This window comes from Vespa mandarinia, chromosome 25, assembly GCF_050613455.1.
Source record: "Vespa mandarinia isolate Hongniang chromosome 25, ASM5061345v1, whole genome shotgun sequence".
NCBI classification, from domain to species: Eukaryota; Metazoa; Arthropoda; class Insecta; order Hymenoptera; family Vespidae; genus Vespa; species Vespa mandarinia.
This window is the reverse complement of record NC_140834.1, coordinates 2,658,664-2,684,711: the sequence shown is the minus strand read 5'-3', so window position 1 is coordinate 2,684,711 and position 26,048 is coordinate 2,658,664. Positions and strand designations below refer to the sequence as shown.

Sequence of the window (26,048 nt, the reverse complement as noted above, 5' to 3'; positions counted from 1 at the left end):
TTTTTTTGTCTTTTTTTTTTCTTCTTTCATTTTCACGAGAAATAATATTCACGAGAATGGTACGGAGAAACTTTTGACGGATATAGAGTCCAAAAAAAAACCAAGAAAGAAAATGAAAATTATATATCCTACGTAGACAGAACGTTGGAGATAAATGAATTATGCAAAAACACCGTCCGTACAGTTTGATCGATTATTAATGAATCGACTTTGTTCGTTCGTTAACGAACCCACTACTTCCCCTTTCTTTCATTTCATCATAACCTTCGATACATTGGAAAAAGGGTTCGAAAATTGTTTCGTAATTTTTTTTGCTCTTTTTTTTTTTGTTTTTTAGTCGCACGAACCATTCAATCAACCGTTTCAACCCCTTACCGAACGTAGTTTACGTCGTTAGTAGATCCTGACTTAGAGGAACAGTCTATCGGCGACCTCCGGACGAGTAAAATGGAAGATAGCAGAGAAGTACGGATATACACGTTGTTTTTTTATTAACACAGTAGTTGACGGTTCATTAAACAAGTGTGACTTTTGTGATAATTCCGAGTGAATTTTTTTTTTATATATTTGGGGAGGAAAAACAATTCTGATGATTTCCGAACATAATCATGGAGAACCATTTTTTTTTTTCTGAATCATTCGGAGATTCTGCAAAAATTCGAAATTTTCTTTCGGAATTTTCTTAGCACATTGACTGCTCAGTTTTTTTTTTCATTATATGATTACATATTAAATATTTTCTCAGTTGAGTCATGGTGACACTTATTAATTTACAAATTAATTATTATATTTATTAAATGGTGGATAATGAATAAAAATATTTTTCTTCTTTTAATAAAGCAAATAAATAGTAAAAATATCTGTCGTGAAATAATTAATATAATTTTAATAACAATTTTTATGAATATAATATATGAAATTATAAATAATAATTATTTATATTTGTGCTTTCATAATCTATAGATAAATTATTTATTATTTTGAATAATTAATTTTTTTTTCTAAATAATTATTTTAAATTATTATTGCATATCATCATTACTAATTCGAAACTTAATAAACATATTTTACAAAAATTAAATTTTTTCACATGCATAAACAAAACTGTGAATTATTTTGTACAATTTTGTGCACTTTTTTGCGAATAAGTTTTAATCATATAACGAATTGATAAGAGTAATGGATTGGCATTAATAGGGCAAGAGTGATAAAAGTATAATTTATTTATTCACCAGGCACAATAATTAATTATTCTAATAAAATTATTATAATTATAAAAACAATTTCAAATATTACTTTCAGGAAATTTATTTATTTATTATTATATACATTATATGTATTATACAAGGTGTTTCATAACATGTGGGATCTACTTCATTGATGGGCGAGATATATTAAAATAATGAAGAAAATTTATAAACACGTGTGTCGCATTTAACCAACCATCATGTTTTCGAATTGAAATCATTTGAAGAATAAAAATAAAATAGCAGAAGTATATAATAATAGAAAATATGAAATGACATGACAATTTGAATAATAATTACTTTATTCGTATCATGTTTTGTTACTGTCAACTGTTATCTAAGGAAATCTACGTAAGTTTAATCTGTTAATCTAATATCAAAAAAAAAAAAAAAAAAAAGAAAAAAAAATTAAAAGGAAAAGAACCTCATATGAAGTAATATCCGCAGCTAATACAACATCGTTAGTTTCATCCTCATCATCTTAAGTGCTTTTATTTTTAATTACTTTAGACCATTCGTAGATACAGTGTGAGTGTATGTATAAATTCTAAGAACAATTACGAACCGTTGGTTATTTAATATCTATTATACATTATATACTTATCTACCAAAAGAATAACAAACTTTCGTTCGTCACTGCGGACATGATTAAACAAAAAAAAAAGAATAGATATTTATTTACGTTGACTAATTTTTCAAAAAATTTGGTAAATCAGAGACAAATATCGAAAACTTATAAATAACATACTAAAAATAATTTGAGTCTATGTTAAAATTTTCTGCAATAGTTTCATAACAAAATAATTAACAATTAGATTAATCCTATTCCTTGTAAGTAATCAATTATGGTGTCTCCTAATGAATATTATGAGAATTGACAATTCCATTTCTGGTCTGGAATCCAACTTCGTTGGTAAATAATATAGAGTGTGACAGAAAATAAACGTATCATTGATAGACATTTGCATAGATGGATCATGTTTGTTTATCCGAACTTTATTTTTGATCGATGAAATGGGAACATATATATTAAAAAACACCATGTATATACTTACATATCCGTAGATCTATATTTATATATATACATATATATGTATATATGTATTTTAGAAATATATATGTGTGTGACGTACATTAGTGATATATTATACAAGAATATTTTTATACGTATATTTATATATAAGAAATAATTAATTTAATTAAAATCGTTAAACAATTTTGTTCTTTTAGAATAGAAAAACATTCAATTATAATTCCACCGAAAAATAAAATTTGATTGCATGATTATTATTTGATTTTCAAACATTTATTATTAATATTAATAAGACCCTTTTTTATTATTATTATTACAGATACTCGATTTAACCAAAAGCAATGAAATAATTGATATTAGTCGATAATTGCAAAAAAATTCATGTTCCTTTAATAATATTCAATTAATTTTCAATTTTATTATAAAATTTTAAAACAGATCTAATTTTTATTATTATTTCAAACTGTCGATTTAATCGAAGTGGTCATTAATATTAGATTAAATAAATTCATTTTCGCCTATTGTTACAAAAAAACAAATTTGTCGTTCTTCCAATATTTTTCAATTTTTTATCATAAATGTTGATAAATCTATGTATTTTTTTTTTTATTATTATTATTTCTACACCGCAATTAATTTAACTGTAGCAATGAAATCATTGGTATCATGAAAAATAATTTTTTTTTGTTCAAGTTGAAGAAGAATTATGGTATAATTATAAGAAAAAAGAAAATTATTAAATAGCATTCGATTATTTAGCATAAATAATAATAAGTATATTCTTTTTGTTTATTATTACAGATACTCGATCTAAACGAAGCAATGAAATCGTTACGATGGAACAGACGATTACTGAAATATCTTGGAATATGGCCCCTCGAGATCTATGATCCACTTTTTCTCATTATTTTTATTTACCTTTTCCTCCATTGTTCTTTGACATTTGCCAATTTAATTTATTATAATCATAAAAGCGATCTCGCCGAAATTGTCGTAAATTTTACCGAAAATGTTTTATTCATAATGACACTCACAAAAATAACGATCTGCAGGATGAATAGAAAATCGTTAGGACAACTCCTCGTAGAAATTGAAAACAGTTTCGTCATTGATGATTACAATACATTGGAGAAAAAATTTATTTTTATGAAATATACTAAGTTGGCAAAATATTATTTTTTAATTGCACTTACATCGATGGCCATTGCCATTGGATTGTATTACATCGCCGGGATGATACCGAACGTAAAAATTGGTAATCGATTTGATTCATTCCATAAGAAATAATTTTATTAATGAAAGTATATATATGTTGTATATATATACAGATACTTACATGCAACAAAATAGGTTCAGAATATTTATATATTTATAAGCAATTTTGAAGAAGAATATTTAAAATTTTTTTTTTTGTTTTCTTAATTATCTATGATCACTTATAATCGTCGTTTAATTGTGAATTGTTTATTTATTATCATTGAATTTTCATTTAATTAATTTTGATGTAAAATATCTAGTATATATTGCACATATATATGTATAGTAATATACAGAGATATATATTAGATTATTAGAAATATAATGATGTTTTCGAAAACTGCTGGGATAGGTCAATTACATGTTTAAGGAGAACAAGTCCTTATCATATATTCATCCACTTTGAGCTAATCATTTGAAAGAAATTGGCAATTCCTATGAAATTCCTAAAGTGGCAATAGAAATCAAGTGGCATAACATTTGAAAGGTATTTTAATTCTCTTTACAATGGTGTCAATTTTTTTGATTCTTTATTTATTTATTTATTTATATATTTATTTTTTTTTTTTTGATTCAATAATCACTGAGACAATGCATTTCGAAGTTTCAGGTTAAAAACAGTTTTTATTTTATTAAACATTTAATTAAATAATTTGATCACAGAGTCGTACTTTGATTTATTTGTGAGCTAGATTTATGCATTTATCGTAGAAATCATTGAAAATAATTTGAACATATCGATAGAAATGTTTTTTCAACAAAATGAAACTTTTTCATTTGATGCAACTTCGATACGGTAATTTTTAATCCAAATTTTTCCCAATCGTTTACGCCCATTTATTTTGTATTTCTATTGGGATATTTAAAATCCTGAATATATAAATCTAACCGACTTTTTTAAAAGAACTTCAGCAAAAATATGCATAAGTAACATTACGAAAGTATTACTGTAATAGCGTTCAACAATATATATTTTTTATATTTAATAAAATAAATATACTTTTCAACCTGAAATTTCGAAACACATTTTCTCGGAAATAATTGATTAAAAATTTCCAAAAATAGACTTTTTGTTAAACGAATAAAAATTTCTTTCAAATAATTTCTATTGCCATTCAAAATTTTTGAAAAAGTTAACCCAAAATGGGTAAATTTATAATAAGGACCTGTCCCCTTCGAAAACAAAATTGTAGTTTCTTATTAAAAAAAAACAAATTACTACATTTAAAAACAAGCCTTAGACGACACTTTTTATAGGAACATTTTATACATATATATATATATACATATATAAATATATATATATATATATATATATATATATAAATACATATAAGTACATATTATATATATATATATATATATATATATATATATATATATATGTATATACATTTTTTTAATTCGTTATAGCAATAAGAAACTCATCATTGGGTTACACGCTACCATACAAAACACGAGTTATTATCAATATAGATGATACTAGGGTCTACTTTTGTATCTGCCTCTATCAGATGTTAATCATACCGATTGTCGTAATTGGTTATGTTGGATTCGACTGTTTATTTACACATCTGGCTATTCACATTACGGCACAATTTGGAATTCTTAGCTGCAAGATTAGAGAAATTCTCGATGACTGTAATAGTTTTCGATTTAATATCAAGACATTGGTATTTCGACATAATAAATTGATAAGGTAAACCCAAAATATGTAATATTTAAGTATTTATAATTTTTATAAGTATTTATTTTTCAATAAAAGATATTAGTTAAGAAATGGACACAGTGCGTTTTATATGCAGTGATGTCATTTAAAGTCCTATATTCGAACGATTATTTTGTTTATTTATTTATTTATTTTTTTTTTAATAAATAATTAAAATCGTATAAATTATCCGAACACATGTTTCTTTATTAAATGTTTAATAGTAGTATAACAAAATTTTTAATAATATTCAATAAATTAAATTAAATTTTTGGTTATTTATGAAAGTTATGATTAGTCGACAATAAAAATTATATATTATCGGTAATACTGAAGAACTGTTGCTTTCAAATCTTGTTTTTTTAATAATATTTAGAAACACTTAAATATAATTGAATCATTAACATCGTGTTCGTTTCGTGCGTTGCTTTAGCAAAAATCAAAAAGGAGTAGTTAAAACTCGACGAATTACAATAGTGCATCTATAGTTATTAATATATTATAATAAAAATCAAAAGAAATGAAATTAATAAAATTATTAATTACTTATAAAAATGATTTCAGACTTATTAGAAGGTTACTTATTTCTTTCTTACGTAAAAAGAATATCTTACCATTACAAAAAGTAATGATAACTTATTCAAAAAAAAAAAAATAAAAAAAAAAAAAAATAAAATAAAATAAAATAAAATAAAATGAAATAAAATAAAATAAAATAAAATAAAATAATATAAAATAAAATAAAATAAAATAAAATAAAATGAAAGATAAAATAGATATTAAAATGATCTTGAAATATTCCATTAAATAAAAAAAAAAAAAAATTATATTATTTCTCTCTTCGAAATCGAAGGTAACCTCTGTCCGAACAATTTTGCTGTAAAATGCCATTGTTTCTTGAGAGAAAAATGTCTAACGCTATAATTTGGACACCTGTTATATCTAAAATTACGATACACAAATAAAAAAGTTGAAAGCTTTGTATACGAATTAGGAAATAATTTTATAATTGTAAGATTTTTAAAATGTGGACACTTTTGTACGTGTATATATCTATGTATGTGACTTCAAAAATATACGATTCTAGAGACGATTAGAGGAAAGATTTTACTTTTTCGAAAAAGTGTAATTATTACTTTGGTCCAATGTGAATTTTTTTAATGAAATATTTAAAATCTTATTTCTACTTCGAAATTGAATATATTCAACTCCCAAAATAAGAAATTTTATATTAAATATATATTATTTATTATTATCAATAAATTATTATCATTATATTTATTATTATCAATAAATTTTATTGGTAGTACAACGAATAAAAGTGGTCGCATTTGAATATATTAAAAAAAATAATTGAGAAATTGATAACCAAAAAGATTGAAATTTTAAATGACTAAATTTTATATCGACAAAGATCCAAAAATACAATTTTTATATGGCAAATATTTAATAATTGCATGATTACCTTAAATTTCCTCGAACGTCCTTCTAATATATTGATATTAATCTAATAAAAGATATTTGAAACGAATTCGATTATGAAAACTAATGTTAAGTAATATTTTATTTAATATACTGTAGATAAAAAATATATTGATAAACGAAAAATTCATAGTCCAATTATGAATATTTTTCTATATTTAATTCATATTATAATATCATACTATTTTATCTAAATATTTGAAATAATTTATTCCACATGTTTTAGACAAGCAGAATGTTTGGAAGATAACTTTAATATAATGATATTACAACAATTGACGGGAACTACGTTCCACCTTTGTATATCAGGTTACAATACACTTGCAGTACGTATTACATATGATCTGTAATGGACGAATGTAACGAATATCTGTAATATTTATATTTTTCTTTTCCTTTTTTTTCAGGGTTCCGTAAACCAAGGACTAACATCATTTTTATTCTTTTTATACGCCTTTAACGTCTTGAGTACACTGTTTATTTATTGTTACATCGGCGAGTGCCTCATTCAAGAAGTAATTGAGATTTAATTAACGTAATACAAGGTGTCTTATTTAACTTGACTATCAATAACATTTTTTTGTTACTTTTAATGATTCAGTTTTTAGCCATTATTTATTCACAAATACATCTTTATTTATTTATTTGTAGTTAAATCATAAAAAAAGAACAGAAAAATAATTATTCTCGAACAAAATGATTGATTAATTAATCCGACGATTTTGAACTTTAAAACTAATACAAATTTAATTTTGACAAAAATTTAACATCGTTCAACAATTTGCTTAATGTTAAGGTGGTATATTCCCTTTGAGAATAAGAGGTCTGACCACCCAGAGTGATCGGAAAATGGGCTTATTTTTAAAAATCTACAAACTCAAAAGTATCAACCGAATTTTATATTCGTGGCCACATGATAATTTATAGCTTAAGCAATCTGTCATACAAAAATTATTGAAAAATATTGAATAATGATGGCAATATAACTGATATCGTAGGAGTCCTACGCTGTAACGCTCGTCGCTGGCTGGAAGAAAATCTCTGTAATGGCACATTTGTAGAAAAAAAATTATTTTTTTATTCGTGAATATTGTGAGTATAAAATAGCCTACAAATTTTTTCCTGTCTTGAAAAATGCGGGACAAAACACTATCGTTGCACAAAAATTTGATAACAGAAAAAAATTAATTAATTTTAATATTAATTAATGATTAATATTAAAAAAAATAATTAAAAATCGCGAAAATCATAAGCTATTGGGTTGTTCGGAAAGTAATTTCGTTATTTTCTTGACAAAGGATTTAATTGAATTTTTTTGCATCCAACTTCACACTTAAGCCGCATAATCATTACATGTTTTGAGAGCTGATATAGCAAGGCTTGTGTGTGAAAAAGTCCAATTGATTCTACGTAGTAGTTTTTGGTTAGTGCCCTTTTAAATATGGAGAGCAATCAGCAGCATTTTCGTCATATTGTACTTTTTTACTATAGAAAAGCTGTTCGAGCTAAAAAGAAATTAACCGATGTGTATGGAGAAAATGTGTTGACAGTACGCCAGTGCCAGAAGTGGTTTGCAAAATTTCGATCCGGCAATTTTGATGTCGAAGGTGCATCACGTTCTGGAAAGCCGGTTGAAGCTGATAAAGACACGATAAAGGCATTAGTTGATGCAAACCAGCGAATAACAACACGTGAGATCGGTGAGAGGTTGAATTTATCAAATTCAACTGTTTATGACCACTTGGAAGGCCTGGGTTTAACCCCGAAGCTCGATATATGGGTTCCCTATGTTCTCACCGAGAGAAATTTGTGTCGTCGCATTGACGTCTGCGATTCGCTTCTCAAACGTCACGAAAATGATCCATTTTTGAAGCGTATCATTACTGGGAACGAAAAATGAGATGTATATAACAATGTCAAACGCAAGAGATCATGGAGCAAAAAAGATGAACCGGCTCAAAGCATTTCCAAAGCCAATATCCATCAAAAAATGGTGATGCTGTCAGTTTTTTGGGATTTTAAAGGAATCGTCTTTTTCTTTTTGAGATTTTAACGGATAATACAATAATTAATTTGGAGGCCTACTGTCATCAGCTGAACAAACTGAATGATGCACTTCAACAGGAAAGGCCAGAATTAATCAACAGAAAAGGGGTAGTGTTCCTCCAAGATAATGCGAGACCTCATACAAATTTGGTCACTCGCCAAAATCTTACAGCTTGAATGGGATACAATGCCACACCCACCATATTCTCCAGATCTGACACCTTAGGATTATTTTTTGTTCCGGTCACTGCAAAATTTTTTAGACGGTAAAACCTTCATTTCGAATGAGGATATTAAAAACCACCTCGATCAGTTTTTTGTCAGCAAAAACCAAAAATTTTATGAGCGTGGAATCATGCTACTACCCGAAAGATAGCAAAAGGTATTGGACCAAAATGGCCAAAATATAATTTAATAGAATATTTGTTCATTATACGAAAATTGTCTTTCATTTTCACCAAAAAAAAAACGAAATTACTTTCAGAGTAACCCATTACATTGTAGACAATGTATCTGATAGTATTGTTTCCAGATTTCAAGCCAATCATTCCTGTAGTTTCCGAGATTTCTTTCCGGTTAAATCGAAAAACGTACATTCGAGAAAATGCAAAAGAAAGTGTACCCGGTTATTTGACTGATAAAGTGTTTTTTTTTGCTCATTTCTAATCAACGATTACTGGCCCATAAACATTTCTTCAGCAGCAGAATGAGCATCTTGAAATCTTTTCTGAGATGATCTGAGAGCTTGGCGAGCGTCTTTCGTATTTTCTTGTGTTCGGTGTCGCAACGTAGCTTGTCAACTTTTACGTACAATTCATAGCAATAATGCCTGATTTGCTGATGCATCAAGTTTATCAACGACAGAATGCTTTTATAACCATTATACACAAACATTGTAGAAGATTTAATTGTTAAATCTATCACTTTGCCCGAGTAATATCCAATAATCGTCGATAAGCCGTAAAGCGAAGAAAAGTCTCATTTGCCTAAATAATTTCTATCTCCAGGAGTAGTCAAATCTGAACCTTTTCACATTTCTGCTGTCAATTCTTGTTTCTCCTTCACAGCATTTTATATTTAAATGTTGCATACACTCCCTGTAACAGTATGAATGGGTCCGACGACTATATCATAAAACGACTGATACTTCGCTTTCGGTAAATCTATAATTCCATAAATTGTTTCTGTTCCTCGTAAATCAAATCCTAATAATCGGAATGCTAAAATAATTCATTTTTCTATGTCATACGTTTTATTCTTTATGAGAGGATTAGAAATAACATTGATTGGTTCGTAGGAGTCACATAAAGTCGTCAATGTAAAACCGAGTCCACGAATACTCGATTCCATGAACTTCATGTCATCGTTGCATGCCTTACATTTCACAACGTACTGATTGGAAAAAAAACTGTGACAAAATTTAGAATTGCATACACATAGAAAAGGACACAATAGAACAGGTATGCGCGCCGAGTACGTGCAGGTCTAACCGAGCGACTCACTGCTTGCAGCTGCCCGACCGTTCTACCTAGAAACGCCTATAACTCCATCAATTTTTCGAAATTTCATATTGGATATGGCTTAAATTTTTCGCAAAACTTCAAAGTTAATAAAAATATAAAAAAAAAAAACGATTTTTTCAAACTTTTAGGGTTGTCAGATCTCTTAAAGCAACAATTTATTTTATACATCCGTTTTTAAGGTGTTCTATAGGAATTAATTTTTTTGAGAACTATTGAACTTATATGAAGATATGGCACACATATTTAGTAATATTTAAACTAACAATTCAAATTCTGATGAGTTATTTTATTGAAAAATATACGATTTATACGCCAATGTGCAGATCATGTGAAATGTTGGTTTAATTGAGTATACGAATTACAATGGTCCTCGTTGTTTAAAAAAAAATAGAAACCAAGGATTTTTTCAATCTATAAGACTATAGCTACGTCTCGGACTGTAATTAAGCAAGTTGGAACACTTTGATTGAAATCAATTATTTTGAAACTTGAGGATTGACTTATTTCTTTTTTAATTTTCAACTTAAACAAGGAGGTGGATAATTCTAATTTATCTAGGCCGTATTATTATAGTTTTAATTTATAGTTTCATTATAGGTTTTAATATATTATTATAGTTTTATCTAAGGACAAACTCACTTTCGATATGTGTGTAAAGTTTCAATTCAACCAGCAAAATGGTTATTGAGAAAAATTTATATTCAACCTGAAAAATGTTGTTTCGTAGAAAACATGTATAAAATTTGCTATCCTGTTATGATTAATATCATTAGTTACGGTAGATAACAGTCGATTTTAACGTAACAAATTTTGTGTTGTTGAGATACTTGCGTTAAATCCCGATCGAAAGTGAAACAACGTGTAATGTCGTATGTATTCCTTTGAAGATGGATAGTTCACCATTTTGTTTTGGAATAATAGAAATTTTTCTTTTCTGTTCAAAGCAATAAATTTACAATCTGGTTTATAAAATACGACAACGTCCTCGTATGTCAAATTCTTAAGTCGAATTAGGAATTTATTTATTTATTAAAAAAAAATTAATGATTTATAGGTACTTATAATATTTGAAAAATATATTTTGATCAAATTCGATAAGACACTGTATTAGATCGATCACTCGATACTCGCCATTGAAATTGTTTTACAAATTTAGAGTATGGGTCTGAGCAACGCATTTTATCGTTATGAGTGGTATAATATTTCACCGATCAACCTGAAAATGATGTATATTTGCATGCTACGTATGAGGAAACCACAACAGCTGACTTCTGGTAAATTCTTCGTTCTATCATTGGCAACTTTCACCGACGTAAGTATTTTTTTCTTTCATTTTTTCTTCTTTTCTATTTCTTCTTTTTACAAATCTAACATGTATATGAATTGACAATTCAATATATTCCTTGTAATTTGCTTTACAGATTATTAAAACTTCGATGGGATATCTCTCTTTATTACGAAATGTTCTATGAAGATTTTTTTTCTTGTCCACTTACAGTCAATTGATTTTCTTTGAGAAAAAAAAGAAAAAGAAAAAGAAAAGAAAAGAAAAAAATTGATACATAGATATGATCTAGATCATTTATTACGACGTTTTTATGTTTCAATCAAACTTTTGTAAAATTGAAACAATTATGTTGAAGTTGAACCCCTTTCGTTGACTAATAATAATAACTCGTTATTAGTCAACGATCAGTTTTATTTTAATACTCTACATAGTCTCAAATTATTTATTCTATAAAAAAAAAGTACAATTTCAACAGATCGTCTTATAAACAAATTTAAAAATATTCTCTCAATATTTATTTTACTATACATTATATACAACATAAAAATAAAATATACTAAAGGAAAAAATATACATTTACTTTATTATATATTTGTCGATTGTTCAACAAATTCTTGTAACTCAAAAACAACGTACGATCGCGGCATCGAAAATATTTAAATAACTTGAATCCTATGATAAAACATTCCGCAATACAGCGTACCTCGATATAAATTTATTAACAATTAATAAAACTACCCGTGTAGACAAACAGTCACGGTGCTTCTCCATCCCCGCCATCTTCCACGATTAAATAGAATTTATCACGAAGTATGATCGACTTTTTTGCTGTCCATTTATCAGAAAAATAAAATAATCCTTCGGAAAAATAAAATAGAAAGAAACATAAAATACAATTGAATCTTCTGTCGGGAAAAAAACGAAATTACTTTCCGAACAACCCAATAAATGTGAACGTAGTAACTGCAGATCTAGTTAAAAATATGCTGTTCACAAATTCCTGCGAATATTGGCAATATTCGAAGGTAACTTTCAAGATATTGTTTAATCAGTCAGAATATTTTCTCGTTCAAATAAAGTATAAAGATTATGGAAAAATCTAAATTAATGCGTGTTTTATTAAATACATAATCTTTCAGATACAACAAGATATTTCCAGTTGCAATTAGGTATCTAAAGATAATCGTCATCATTTTTTTTGGAAGACGTAACAGCAAGTACGAATAATTTTTACCAAATAATTAGTACTACAGATTCAAAATGACGATACACTGACCAATGATTCTGTGCTTACAATTTAATACCATCTCTTATAAACCAGACGGTCATGTTGTTTGAAAATAAGCAACCATAAATTTCTCTTATTTAACTTTGTTAAAGAAATAATATATGAGCAGAAAAGTAGAGAAAAAATTCATGCGTGTAGCGATCGAGAGAGATGAAGTTTTATGAATAAATGATCATTTATGGCAAGAAATTTTATGAAAGATGAATGGACACCGGTTGATAGATTTGGTGGAACGTATAAACAAGAAAATGTTGGACGAGGTTATCGAGATTAGACCAGAGTACGTTTATTTTCGAGTGTTGATAATGCTACTAATTTTATTATTTACTAATATAAACTACATTTTTCAAAATTAAAAAATTTGTTATATGTTCGTTAATTAAAAATACATTAATATTTCTGATTTTAGAATGCTTACAATACGAACGAACACTTACGTATTTACGAAATCAGTCGCGGAAAAGCAGAACCAACACTAAATAAGGGTAAGAGAATTAGATTATTCACTCGGAATGCTTATAGTTATATATTATTATATTATAATGCTTTTAATTACTCATTGCTTCGTATGGTTTTGTATTCTAAAGAAGATGGATCATTATTTTTTTAAGGATATAGTCAAGTTTACTATATACTTGAGAATCAAAGTCCAATTGAATAATCAAGTTTCATTTCAAGGATTTCCATTCCTACTGGAAAGTAGGATACATGTAAGTTCATTCCGAACTCCTGAATGAATATTTGTAGATTTGAAAATGTCTTTTCAAGTACTCCGATGATAGAAAGATTCGAAGCTTTTACAAATAGTACTTGAATTTTAAGTGTTAGTTAAATGTGGATTGCTGATTCCACCATTAAATTGTCGGGCTTTTAAATTTTAATGTAACTCGATTCTAGTTGCCGCAATTTGAGTAATTAGGAGTTAAAGATTATCGCAGCTGTAGTGACAATAGTCCCGTTATTTCAACGAAGTAATTATGAAAGTTTCGAATCTAATCAAAACTAGAATTCAAATATATTTGGGAGTAACATTCATGCTTCTCAAAAATTCACAAAGAGTTCGAATCTATTTCTTTTGTACATCGAATGTACTTGAAACTATTACTTCCCCTTTCGAAAATACCAATGAATCATTCAAAACTGACTTTTATCCCTGTTTTTTTCTATATGTATTTTCGTAAGATTAAAGAAACCCTCTAGGAACAATTATCTATCTATAGCTCTCTAGGAACAATAATCTAGCAATACAAGAGCGAATATCAAATGTTACACGTCTTGAGTCACCTGATCGCATTCAATTATAATTTTCATCCACTCGTATTTTAAAAAATTAAATGAAAATCAATCTCTATTCGACATCATTGATACCCGACGGTTCCTTTTCTTTCCATATTACTCAAAATTTATAATAAAAATTACAAAATGTTCTCGATCATTTCTGTACGATCGAATGGAAGGATACGAATGATAAATAGAACGAACCGAAAAGAAAATCAACTTCTACAGTTTTGTATAAGATAATAAATATATCTTCTTTATTTCCTGCTTCTTTCATTATTCGTCTCTTATTAACAATCATGTCAAAGAATTGTTATTTGAAAGTCAGCAAACTATTGAAAAAATCGATATTTGATTTTTCAGAGAACAATAGAATTTTTTAAATCCACTTCTCGTACATTTGTTATTTTGTGCATTTTGTACAACGTACATTTCAATAGCAACATTCGCAAAGATTGAGAATTCGTTTGAAATTTATATCTATTTCTTTTCTTTGCATCAATTTGCGAACTGCGGCAGATGGGCGCCATCAAGAGGAGTAAAAGAGTACCAAACTTTCAAAATGACGCAAAAAAGATCAAACCTGCTAAAAGATCAAATTTTATAGATAAAAATTCACTAAAATATCCATAATCCGTACCAAAAGTATCATTACGTTTCACCAAACCGTTTAAGAAAGATCCCTTATTATAAAAGAAATAATTGACTTACATTATGATGAAAGAGTAAATTATTATTATTCCTCCTACATTTTCTTTGACAATCTTGCTTACTTCATGAAGATGGTAACGTTAGAAATAGTCCGGGAAAGCTCAATAAAATAGCCCATATGATTACAAAAAAATACAGGCTATAAAAAGTTTGAATCCTTGATAGGCCCAGTAAAGCCTTAAAAAATCAAAAAATCAATATCATTTGTAAATGATTGTCATAATAAACAGATGATGAATTAAAAATGCAAGAAACAAGATACCTTCGCCATTTTATACGAGGTTGCGGAAGCGTTTCGATGGGATCCTTTAAGATGTATTTTCTCATTCTTGAAACATATGTTGTAAAATAAATATTCCAAACGATATCTTTCATATCACAAAGGAATAAATCACGATCTGCGGGTGTCAACTTCTTCATTAGTTCATTCCATCTTTCATTCGTATACCTCCATTCGTTCGTACAAAAATAACCAAACACGTCCGCCATTTGATGAATTTTCTTATACATTCCGAGTGACCTTTAACGAAAAGTATAATATATTTAAGCAAATGAAGCCTATTTAGATCAAATAAACATTAAAAAAAAAAAATATAATGTTTTTAATATTCATTAAAAATCCGTCACTTCATAAAGACCAAACTATTATATTCGAATAAGGATGAATTAATTTAATTTGTTCTAAAATCATCATTTTATTCATTCATGAACGATATCATTTGACGCTACCTTAAATTATTAGCAATGCCCCAAGCATTACCAGTTAATCCATTAATCGTCAGGACTCCGAGTACCAAGTTCTCTTCCATCGATGCAACGCAATGATGAATTCACATTATTCCCATTAGAACATTTGCTGTAATTCCTATAGTTCCGTACATATTATCTACCCATCCTTGAATAGGTTCTCGATATCACTAGGAATATTTAATTGATTAACATACATCATTTATTGTTTTATTCTATAATTTATTACATAAATTACATTACTACCAACCAATTACAGGACGAAATATTTCAATTGGTATCGTGTCAGCATGCTTTTTTATCACATTCTCAGCAAGGGATTTTCTATACACATAACTATTTGGCCATCTTCCAAGTAAACCAAAATTAAAAAATTGTACAAGTGTATTATCAACCAACGTGCACCATCTATTTCTTTAATATCTTTGTTATAAATAAATATGAAACGTACTGCGGTGTAATATCATTAACTAATTTTTCTTCCATAAGGTCAATCAAATCGATCAATTTGTCAGCATCTATCGGTGGATCATAAATCTTTTCCTCGATCTGATTGTAAAGGCAGTTGACATAAACCGTGGATACGTGAACGAAACTCTGACATATTAAAAATAACAAACATTTATTATAATCAGAGCTTTCATTAAAAGATCTTGATAATCATTAGTAAGTATATATAGGATAAAGATGATACCTTCAGATTCGGCATTTGGACAAATTTATAAAATCCCTTAGACTTTGGACGTTAATAGCTATCGCCGCTTTCATTGCTTCATTGAATCTCACGGTCGCGGCAACATTGAAAACAATTGATACTTCGCTTGTGAGTGTAGCTCTATCAATTTTGAAAATACCGAGATTTGGCAAGCTACAATCTCCTTTAATTGTGAATATTCGTTTTCGGAATTTTGGTTCTTCCTTCCTCAACTTGGAAAATAACTAGAAAACGCACAGAATTGTAAATTTTGCCTATTTCGTTTAAATAAATGTCATAACAAAATAAATAGCATTAGAAGACTTTGTACATGTCCAAAGTGCACTAAAGCAATAATATATTTATTAATTTCTTGTTTCTTATATCTAACAAGTATATACAAGGTATTCAATTTATCTCAAATAATTAAAACTTGAGAGACTGAAGCGAGCAAAAAAATTTTTGAAGAGATTTGTTTGGTATGATCGGAAACATTGGATGTCAAATTTCTTTATCAAGTCAAATTTATTTATTGTAATTCGAACGATATGGAAAATTCTACAGCTAAGTTCATTTTTTTAATAGAAATATATATTCTTTTTTCATGGTTCAATAATTTTTTGAGACGAATTCGACGACTTTCTATATGAAGTAATTTATTATTATAAAATATTATAAATTACATTACATTATAAATTCGTGAGATCTCAAATAAAAAGGAATACAAACATACATCAATAGTTCCTGACTGTTATACTCCATACTATTTAACATGAATGTAAATCAGTCCATCAAAAAGCAGTTATATAGTTCGATTTAAAAAAATGAATTTGACTTTGAAATTCTCCCAACGTTTAACACGCTTAAAAAGAAATTGAAATTGAATGATGGATCTCTTCACAATAAACAAATCCGTACAAAAACTTTCATTTTTAAGTTCGACCTCTCACAAAATATTCCCATTTTTTAAAAATAAATAAGACAAGCTGTATACATTATTTAATAAATACAGAATCTCATAGATAAGGAATCAAAGAAAATATAGAAATAATAAACAATTTACCGAATCTTCCATAAGTTCATCCAAGCGTTCAAGAACATTTTTCCCTTTTTTTCGAACGTATCAAAATATAAATGCATCTGATGCCAGGACATCCTCTTAACAATTTCTCGATTAATAATTTTCCCATGAATCCAGTTCCGCCAGTTAAAAATACACTTTCATTGTAGTAAAACTTTTAAATAGGTGTAAGATTGTCGATTATTTCGACGGACGATTCTATAGTTGATGTTCCAACTGTTGAATCAAGGGCCACTTCTTGGTCATACTCCTCTAACAGCGGTTTCATCACTTCTACGCTTCCAAATCGACCTATAAAAGTAAGCGTCAATTAGAATTTTTTTTAAATTCTATATCATAATTTTCTCTTTCAGACAGATTTTTTTAATCCGTTTCAGAAAAGAAAACTGATAATTTTATAAACGTCAGAGTATATATGCTAACGCGACGAAACTGAAATGTCTTCTGAAAAAATTATAAATTGTACTGTCGATTATTATTGACGCATTTTTTTATTCTAACTGCGTAGTTTCTTTTATCTTCATACTCATGTGACGATCACTCTCAATTATAAAATATATATTCATGGCAAGCACGTTGTGTATGTATACCTATATACTACTTTTCTGAGATATGAACGTACAAAAAGTAACAATGGGAAATAAAGAAGGTTAAATACGGTTGACAAAATATCCTCGAATAAATCTGCATTTCAATTGTTTATTACAATATACTTTCTTCTTTAATCTATTATGATTTTGATCAAAGAAGCAATTTTTCGTGAGAAGAATTTTTCACCTTTTTGGCTTGTCTTGAAATTATTCGAAAAAATCAATTGACACAATGCGTTATGAGGGTAATGAGAGTCGATTGTGACATTGGTTCGTCGAAATTTATTCACAATAAGTATGTAGCGAATATCAAATACATATCTATATCTATAATAAATAGGTATCTTATTTTCAGCCTACCGTTTTGAGACATTGTTCGATAAAAAAAAAAAACAACCGCTAAGGTTATGCATTCATTATCTTTTTTTTTTTAATCTTACGCCGAATTTTACGATAGTTTTCTCTCCATTCTTGATTTATCGTCACACAATTCAATTAAGAAATATAACGTTTAGATAACATTTTATATAACATTTTCTTTTTCTTATTTCGACTAATAAAATATACTAATAAAGTTTGACAATTACAGCCTACGATAATTAAATCCTGCATATATTTTTCCGAGATGCAAACGTGCAAAAAACAATAACAAGAAACAGCAAGTGTTAAGAACAATATGAATAATCAATCCCACTAATGTTACATTTACCAATTTCATGATCCATCTGCTCAATAAGTAATGAAACTTTACTAAGTCATTAATATGCTTCGAGAACTTACTTCTCTAGTTTCACTGGACTACATATATTAGGAGTCAAAATAAAATTTTTGTTCTATCTAATTATTCTAACTTATAATTATCTTCTTTTTATTCTTTTGAAAATTATTATAAATTTAAATATTCGGTATCAAAAGAATATTATAAATGAACTGTAGAAAAATCAAGAGCAAACCTTAAATAATTCGAGAGAAAACGGATCATTAGTCTAAAAAAGAAGGAAGCTTTTCAGAAATTAGTATAAAAAAAATTATTTTAGTAAAAACTTACTTTTCAGTAGAAAAAGCAACCAAAATCCTCCGCTATTGTAAAATTTATCTCCTTCCAAACCGTCCAAGCTTATCAAAGATAACATTCTCTTAAAAATTTTTCAAGCTTGTAACTTTGTCTTGAAAATCACTTCATATCCTCAGCTACGACTGTCGTATTCCATTCCCAGCTATTCTGAGCCACTTTCAATTTGCCAGCATTACCATCATTAAATGTAATGACAGTATCATATATACCAATCTGTGATATATGAGATACAGACGAAGATATTTTTTAATATTCTTATCAATAGAATACAATAGAATGATTTATTTACATTTAATGTTTCCTATATAATTCCTCGATAGTAGTTTCTGGTAATTATCTTCATAACTGATATTACAGATTAACGCATAGTTTTTACAAGTTAACCAATACAGAGTTTCAGCTGCTTCAGCAGTTTTATATTTAAATCAATCGTTTGAACAAAAGTTGTGACCGTCTTGAAATTTCATGGAAAAATGTTGTCCTATATATTATCTAGATTATGTTCACTGCTTCTTACGGCCTGGCCATAATATTTTAATAGCTGATTGACGACATCTGTCAGATGATCCTCTATAATTACACTGTTAGAAAGCGGTATCTTAGAATACTCATACTTCTTTCATGAAAGTCGGTTATAAATAGTATTTTATATTACTGCACTTACTGTTTGATGTAAAAAATTGTTCTGAACATCTTCCACGATGTTTATTTTCTTTCTTGCTGCAACTTGTAAACTCATCGAACAGCGGATTTGAATATATCCAAATCTACAGTTATATTAATATCTCTTTCATTCAAATTTATCTTATTTGAATAGACTTCATTTCATTCTTAAAGTAACTTGAAGGAGTACAAGTCTGTGAAACCGATGTATAGGATATAGTTTCAATCCTAACCTCATTCGCAACTTTCGATATAATTCTGTAGTATCGATTCCCATTGTTTTTTACTGTTTTAAACATTGTTTTACCTCGTATCATGGTTAAATCTAATAATTAATAAACAAGATTAATGCACTAGAACAACAGGAGAAAGAATCAAAAAATTATCACGTTCGTAAGACAAAATCGATTCTGAGAGAAAACACATACTGTATACAATCGTCAACGAATTAGAAAAATAAAAATTCCAGTAATCATATTTTCTCAATAAAAATAAAATCGAGAGCACAAATTCATTTTTTCACATATCAATAAATAATTTTCTCTACACGATATTGTAAGTGACGTCATAAAAATTTACTAATAAAAGATAAATATATATTCGTTCGATAATTTGTTGAAAAAATTATATTTTATATAGTAAAAGTACTTACATAACATTATAATCCAAACATTAATGTTACTGAGGTATACTTTATTTTAGAGAATGTAAATAATAAACCACTCCTTTTATCAAAATATATAACTATCTGTTAAAGTACCGTAAATCGGTACGCCGTCAACAGAGAGCGCTGATGACCACATCGATGGAGATGACCAATCACATGTTGGTGAAGCTACCAATGGGAGCGTAGCATTCGACACGTTGTACAGCTCGAAAAACAAAAAAAGTCTGCCGAAAGTTCGCTTTCACTCAATCCGTATTTTATAAGCACGAAGGACCTAGGAAGAAGGATTACTTAAAATTAACTGTTAAATTGGAGATATATTATGTATAATGTAACTAATAAAAAATCATTCAACACAATATCGTAACATGCTAACGTCGAACTAACTATGAATCTTTGATTCCAGAAATTCAAAAATGTACTTAGAAGTAATAAACTTTCACACGGAGTATATATGTGTTGATAATAGTTGAATGTATACTTAATCGCAACATTGAGGATTGTGTCGAGCTTTTAACTTTTAAAATTATTAAAGAACCGAGAAGTTGGTTAAACTCAAAACGATAATTCTTATTAACAAGATGTTAGCTAAAAACACAAAAGAATACCATAGATTATAATTTGTTGTGACGTTATTCGATCGAAGTATTCATAAAAGGTTCAACTTACGCTTATTCAAAATATTAAAAAAAGTTCGAACCTATTTCTCGTTTGAATTTATTTGAAATTACTGATTTTCCTCTTTGAAACAGATATGAAACATTCGAAACTATCCAATTAGAATCGAATCTTCTTGTAAAATACTTAATTCCATTCCTGAATTCGGGAGTAATATACGCCTATAGATAGGCGTCTATCGTTAACTAATCATCTTCATTCAGGGGTACTACCATGATCAAAGTATATTCATGAGCTGTAGAAGAATATTTATAGAGGAATTATTCATTGAGTAATTTTTCAGAGACGTCAAGTTTTATATCTTATAAATTTCGAAATATTTTTCGATATGTTCGAAAAAAAGAAGAAGATAATTTGAGGATTCAATGAGTTATTATTTTTGATCGATAATTATTTCTATATTTTCTTTCATCTTTATTTAAATCATAGATTTCTTGATTCCGTTTAAAAAACAAAGTAGATATTTTCTACGATGAGAGAGAAACAATCGGAATTCCGAACGAAAAGGAAACGAAATTATTTCCCGTGATCGAGTGTAATTGTAATTTGAAGAATTTTGTTATTCCGATAACCGATAGAATTACGCACATACACGAAGTATCAGTTGTTTTTTATGTTACGCCGTAATCATAAAGTTTAACGAAAAAATCTTCTGCAGTGGTCTTCACTTGATGAAGGAATTTGCTTATACAAAATGCAGATAGCAAATGGTATATAAATATTTCAACATTAATGTGTTTGTGAGTATGAGATTGTAAGGGATCTTCAAGTTCATCGTAAATGAATACATTTATTATTTTTTTTTTTATTTTACGTTCACTCTTCTTCTTGCAACAATTGAATGCGATGATTATGTTTTCATTCACATAACTTGCCCAAAGAAATGGCAAAATTTAGGTGCACATCTTTATGTGCGTCTATATGTGTTACGTGCCAAAACGCAATATGAGTTTGTCTCCGCAATGCGATGAATAAAAGATATTTTCGCTAGATTGGAAATGTTTAAATGTATAATTTATTCTCTAGATGGTTTGTATTCCTAGATGGTAATTGAAGAGAAAGTTTTTAAGAGTAGACAGTAGATTCAGAGTGATGATTGATTTGCAGGAGAGATTTTCGAAAAAAGGCAAACTGAGGAGGAGAGATTTGTTTTAGAGAGTTGGTAAGAAATAGAAAAAGTCCTGTAAGAGAGGAGAAAGCGTTGGCTGGGGATAAGGATGTCTTGTGGTGTTATGGTTTCGTGAGGATATCTATATTTAACAATCTTACAATGATTAAATATAGTAATTACAATAATAATGATAATAATGATAATAATACAACTAATAATATGGCTAATGATAATGATAATGATGATAATAATGATAATAATATCATAATAATAATAACAATTATGATAAAGATATTAATTACAATGATAGTATTATAGCAGATATAGATGACATGGAATCGAACGTAACATTCCATGGATCTGGCATCTACGGCAATAATTTTTACATTTTTACATTTGAAATAAAACTTTAGAATAATTGTTATACCTGCGAAAAGTATGGAATATTTTGGTTTGAATATGAAGCAACGTATCTATGCCACGATTACTTTTATTATTAATATTTTCTTGTGAAATAATTTCATTACTAGCATTTATTACAATTTGGAATTAATAGTAATCATTAAAAAATTGTATTTAATAATTTAATAGAAATATGATGAATGGTTAATCAGATTATAAAATTATATATATATATATATATATATATATATATATATATAATTATTATAATATTATATAAATAATATATATATATATATTTCTTACTCTATTTTTAATTTATCAGTAAAAATCCTTGATCGTTTAATTAAGTCGATTGGTAATTTATCACACCTGATTATTATGTCGCATCTGTATAAGGCCTGAATCACAATAACATATGTATTTACTTTTACATGTGAACTATATAACTCGTATGAAAATGTTATTCTAAATTGATTTGTGACCACTGTTTTCATGTAGTCATAGTCATAGTCTCGTTTTAATTTTTATTCGACGATCTTTATTATAAGATAAGTTTTCGGGCGCACGTACAAAAAGTTACGCTCGTTTTTACATTCGCACGAAACTGATCGACAAATATAATTTGAAATGTACATTTATGCATATACGTATAGCTTTCGAATGAATAATTATATTTTCACAATATGAACAACAAAGGGAAAAATAAAAGCAACGGAAAAGTGGAAGAGTGAATGTTTAGGTAAATGAATGACTGTTATCTAAACGACGTAACTAGACTAAATTCGTCCACTTATGCTCAACTAGTTATATTACATAAGCTTTCCTTCCTTCGTTGTTCTTTTCTGAATAACCATTGAAAATATTCTACTGCTTATTTAAATCGAAATGAAATTTATCGTATCTGATTATATGTAAATCACGTTATCTCATATTTCGTGATTGAATTAAATAACCTTAGTAATGTATGCGTCATTTTTTATTTTTTTTTAGATAATCATCAATTCTCAAAGACTAATTTATTATGTATATAAGATTACAATAGATCAAGTTATACGATATATTAGCAAGAATTTGCAGAATATCATTTTCTTAACGAAACATATTTATTTAATTGGATGTTGGGAGAAGTGAGATAGAAAAGACGAAATAAGAATTTATGGTGCATCTGTTTTGTTTGAGTCCCCTAATTTGAAAGGTAAAAATGGGCTCTGCATTGCAAGGTAAATGGTTTCTCATCTAAATGATATTTATATGTCTTGTCGTAGTTTGTCAACGATAGATATTCATTCCAAAACCGATATTTACATACCGTAGGATAATGAGCTTTAGCCAAAAAAAAACAACAAATGCTTTTATTTTAATAAAAGATATAAATAGATCCTCTATTCTCTTCGATACTCGATAAAACTTAACTATTTTGTTCTGATTTGCTCTGTTCTTTTATACTTTCTATTGTATATTACTCTATTCTATTCGCTACTTTGATCTACTCTGTACTATTCTAATCTCTCCGCACTAATGCCTAATTCTTTATAGTAATTATCGTTTCTTTCTTCCGCTCGCTCATTATTGCTTTCCTACATCTATGTACATCTTTTAGGATACGGACCTACAAACCATGTGCTTAGACAAAGTCTTAAACGTCACTTAATCTTCACACGTCACTTAACTCCATCCCTCATATACTCTCGCTTATATATCGTTCGTATCACTCATATCTACATGTCTATCTTATACCATATATATATCAGGTCTACATCTCTATCTTACTAACATCATTCGCAGCACTTTTTCGACACTCATACATATATACATGAATATTTTCCTAATTCTACAATACCTACAACTATACCTATTGTATACATCTATATCGCACAAAGTTACATAAGCTTGTTTTTTTACTCGTACGAATTTTATCAATAACTGCAACTTGAAAATGCGAAGTCTACATATGTACAGCTTACGAATGAACATGAATATTTTGCAATTTCAAGAGTAAAGAGAAAAATAAAAACAAAGAGATGTGGAAGAGCAAATGTTACATACAAAATTGGGGAGCAATATTCGACAGAGATGAAAATTTATCAAATTTAATAGGATTTAATTTCTTCTTCCATACATTTAAAAGAAAAAAAACTATAGATAATATTTACTATAGGTAATTTCCGTTATGATTTTCAAAATCATAAAAATCTGCAACTAGAAAGCGATTATTTTTACGAGTGAGAGAGATATAACCAACACAAGTTTAAGAGGAAAAGATGATAAACTAATTTTTTTGGATCCGAGGTTACAACGATTTTATGTTTAACTCATCACTCGCCGTCTCATTTGTTTTCAATCTGGCGTATTCATGATTTACGTCACTATCGTCACGTGATCTAATTAGCATTTTATCGAACAGTAGCTTATTAACCAGTTTTTTGTCCCTAACGCTTATCAAAATGAATAATATAGTAAAAAAAAGTTTGGTTTAACATTCCTATAGGCATAAGAAAAAGCATAATTAAGTATTCGCGTGCTACAGTCTAAACCGAAGACTGTTTTGATTTTGACAGAGAAGTATTTACGATCGAAATGAACGTATGAAGGACATTCAACCGCTAACAGTAGATAAAGTACGTGTGACTGGTTTGCAAAATAGAATTGAGAGGCAGTGTTTTCTTCTATTTTTATCAACTAAACTCGGTTTCCTTCCCCGAAAGTACTTTCCAATTCTGCACGTACTGACCCTATCGATTTTTTTAAATAGTCGAAAAATAAACAACTTAAAAGGTCTGGGTTTAACCTCGAAGCTCGATATATGGGTTCCCCATGTTTTCACGAGGAGAAATTTTTGTCGTCGCGTTGACATCTGTGATTCGCTTCTCAAACGTCACGAAAATGTTCCATTTTTGAAGCATATCATTACTGGGGACGAAAAATGAGTTGTATATAACAATGTCAAACGCAGGAGATCATGGAGCAAAAAAGATGAACCTGCTCAAAGCATTTCCAAAGCCAATATCCATCAAAAAATGGTGATGCTGTCAGTTTTTTGGGATTTTAAAGGAATCGTCTTTTTCTTTTTGAGATTTTAACGGATAATACAATAATTAATTTGGAGGCCTACTGTCATCAGCTGAACAAACTGAATGATGCACTTCAACAGGAAAGGCCAGAATTAATCAACAGAAAAGGTGTAATTTTCCTCCAAAATAATGCGAGACCTCATACAAGTTTGGTCCCTCGCCAAAAGCTTTTACAGCTTGAATGAGGTACAATGCCACACCCACCATATTCTCCAGATCCGACACCTTCGGATTATTATTTGTTCCGGTCACTGCAAAATTTTTTAGACTGTTAAACCTTTCACTTTAAATGCGGACGTCAAAAACCACCTTGATCAGTTTTTTGCCAGCAAAGATCACAAATTTTATGAGCGTGGAATCATGCTACTACCAGAAATATGGCAGAAGGTATTGGATCAAAATGGC

The 26,048-nt window shown here is 28.3% G+C and overlaps 2 protein-coding genes and 1 pseudogene across 7 annotated transcripts; 1 reads left to right on the top strand and 2 right to left on the bottom strand.

The window, feature by feature from the left end:
* The first annotated feature begins 248 nt into the window (after positions 1–248).
* LOC146872235 (odorant receptor 4-like) lies at positions 249–11,972 on the top strand. Of its 3 annotated transcripts, none has more exons than XM_085664245.1 (8): positions 249–465; positions 1,349–1,598; positions 3,082–3,535; positions 4,951–5,236; positions 6,954–7,053; positions 7,135–7,242; positions 11,453–11,608; positions 11,718–11,972. In XM_085664245.1, the coding sequence occupies exons 2-8, from the start codon at positions 1,560–1,562 to the stop codon at positions 11,766–11,768; spliced, it is 1,194 nt and encodes a 397-aa protein (XP_085520371.1). In that variant the 5' UTR covers positions 249–465; positions 1,349–1,559; the 3' UTR covers positions 11,769–11,972. The 3 variants fall into 3 exon arrangements, with proteins under 3 accessions (XP_085520371.1, XP_085520372.1, XP_085520373.1); XM_085664246.1 differs by having other exon boundaries at positions 1,303–1,598; XM_085664247.1 differs by lacking the exon at positions 1,349–1,598.
* LOC146872236 (uncharacterized) lies at positions 7,870–10,682 on the bottom strand (annotated as a pseudogene).
* Positions 11,973–12,169: 197 nt separating the features above from the next.
* On the bottom strand, positions 12,170–17,528 carry LOC118450117 (fatty acyl-CoA reductase 1-like). Of its 4 annotated transcripts, none has more exons than XR_014983614.1 (5): positions 15,859–16,198; positions 15,591–15,778; positions 15,124–15,381; positions 14,862–15,038; positions 12,170–14,733 (listed from the first exon to the last, which is right to left on the bottom strand). XR_014983614.1 is itself a non-coding variant. In XM_085664254.1 (5 exons), exons 2-5 carry the CDS (start codon positions 16,315–16,317, stop codon positions 15,744–15,746), a joined length of 294 nt encoding a protein of 97 aa, XP_085520380.1. In that variant the 5' UTR covers positions 16,318–16,547; positions 17,366–17,528; the 3' UTR covers positions 15,604–15,743. The 4 variants fall into 4 exon arrangements, 2 of the variants coding, with proteins under 2 accessions (XP_085520379.1, XP_085520380.1); XR_014983613.1 differs by having other exon boundaries at positions 12,171–14,736; XM_085664254.1 differs by lacking the exons at positions 12,170–14,733; positions 14,862–15,038; positions 15,124–15,381 and adding exons at positions 16,303–16,547; positions 17,366–17,528 and having other exon boundaries at positions 15,604–15,778; positions 15,859–15,956; positions 16,060–16,205.
* Positions 17,529–26,048: the final 8,520 nt, after the last annotated feature.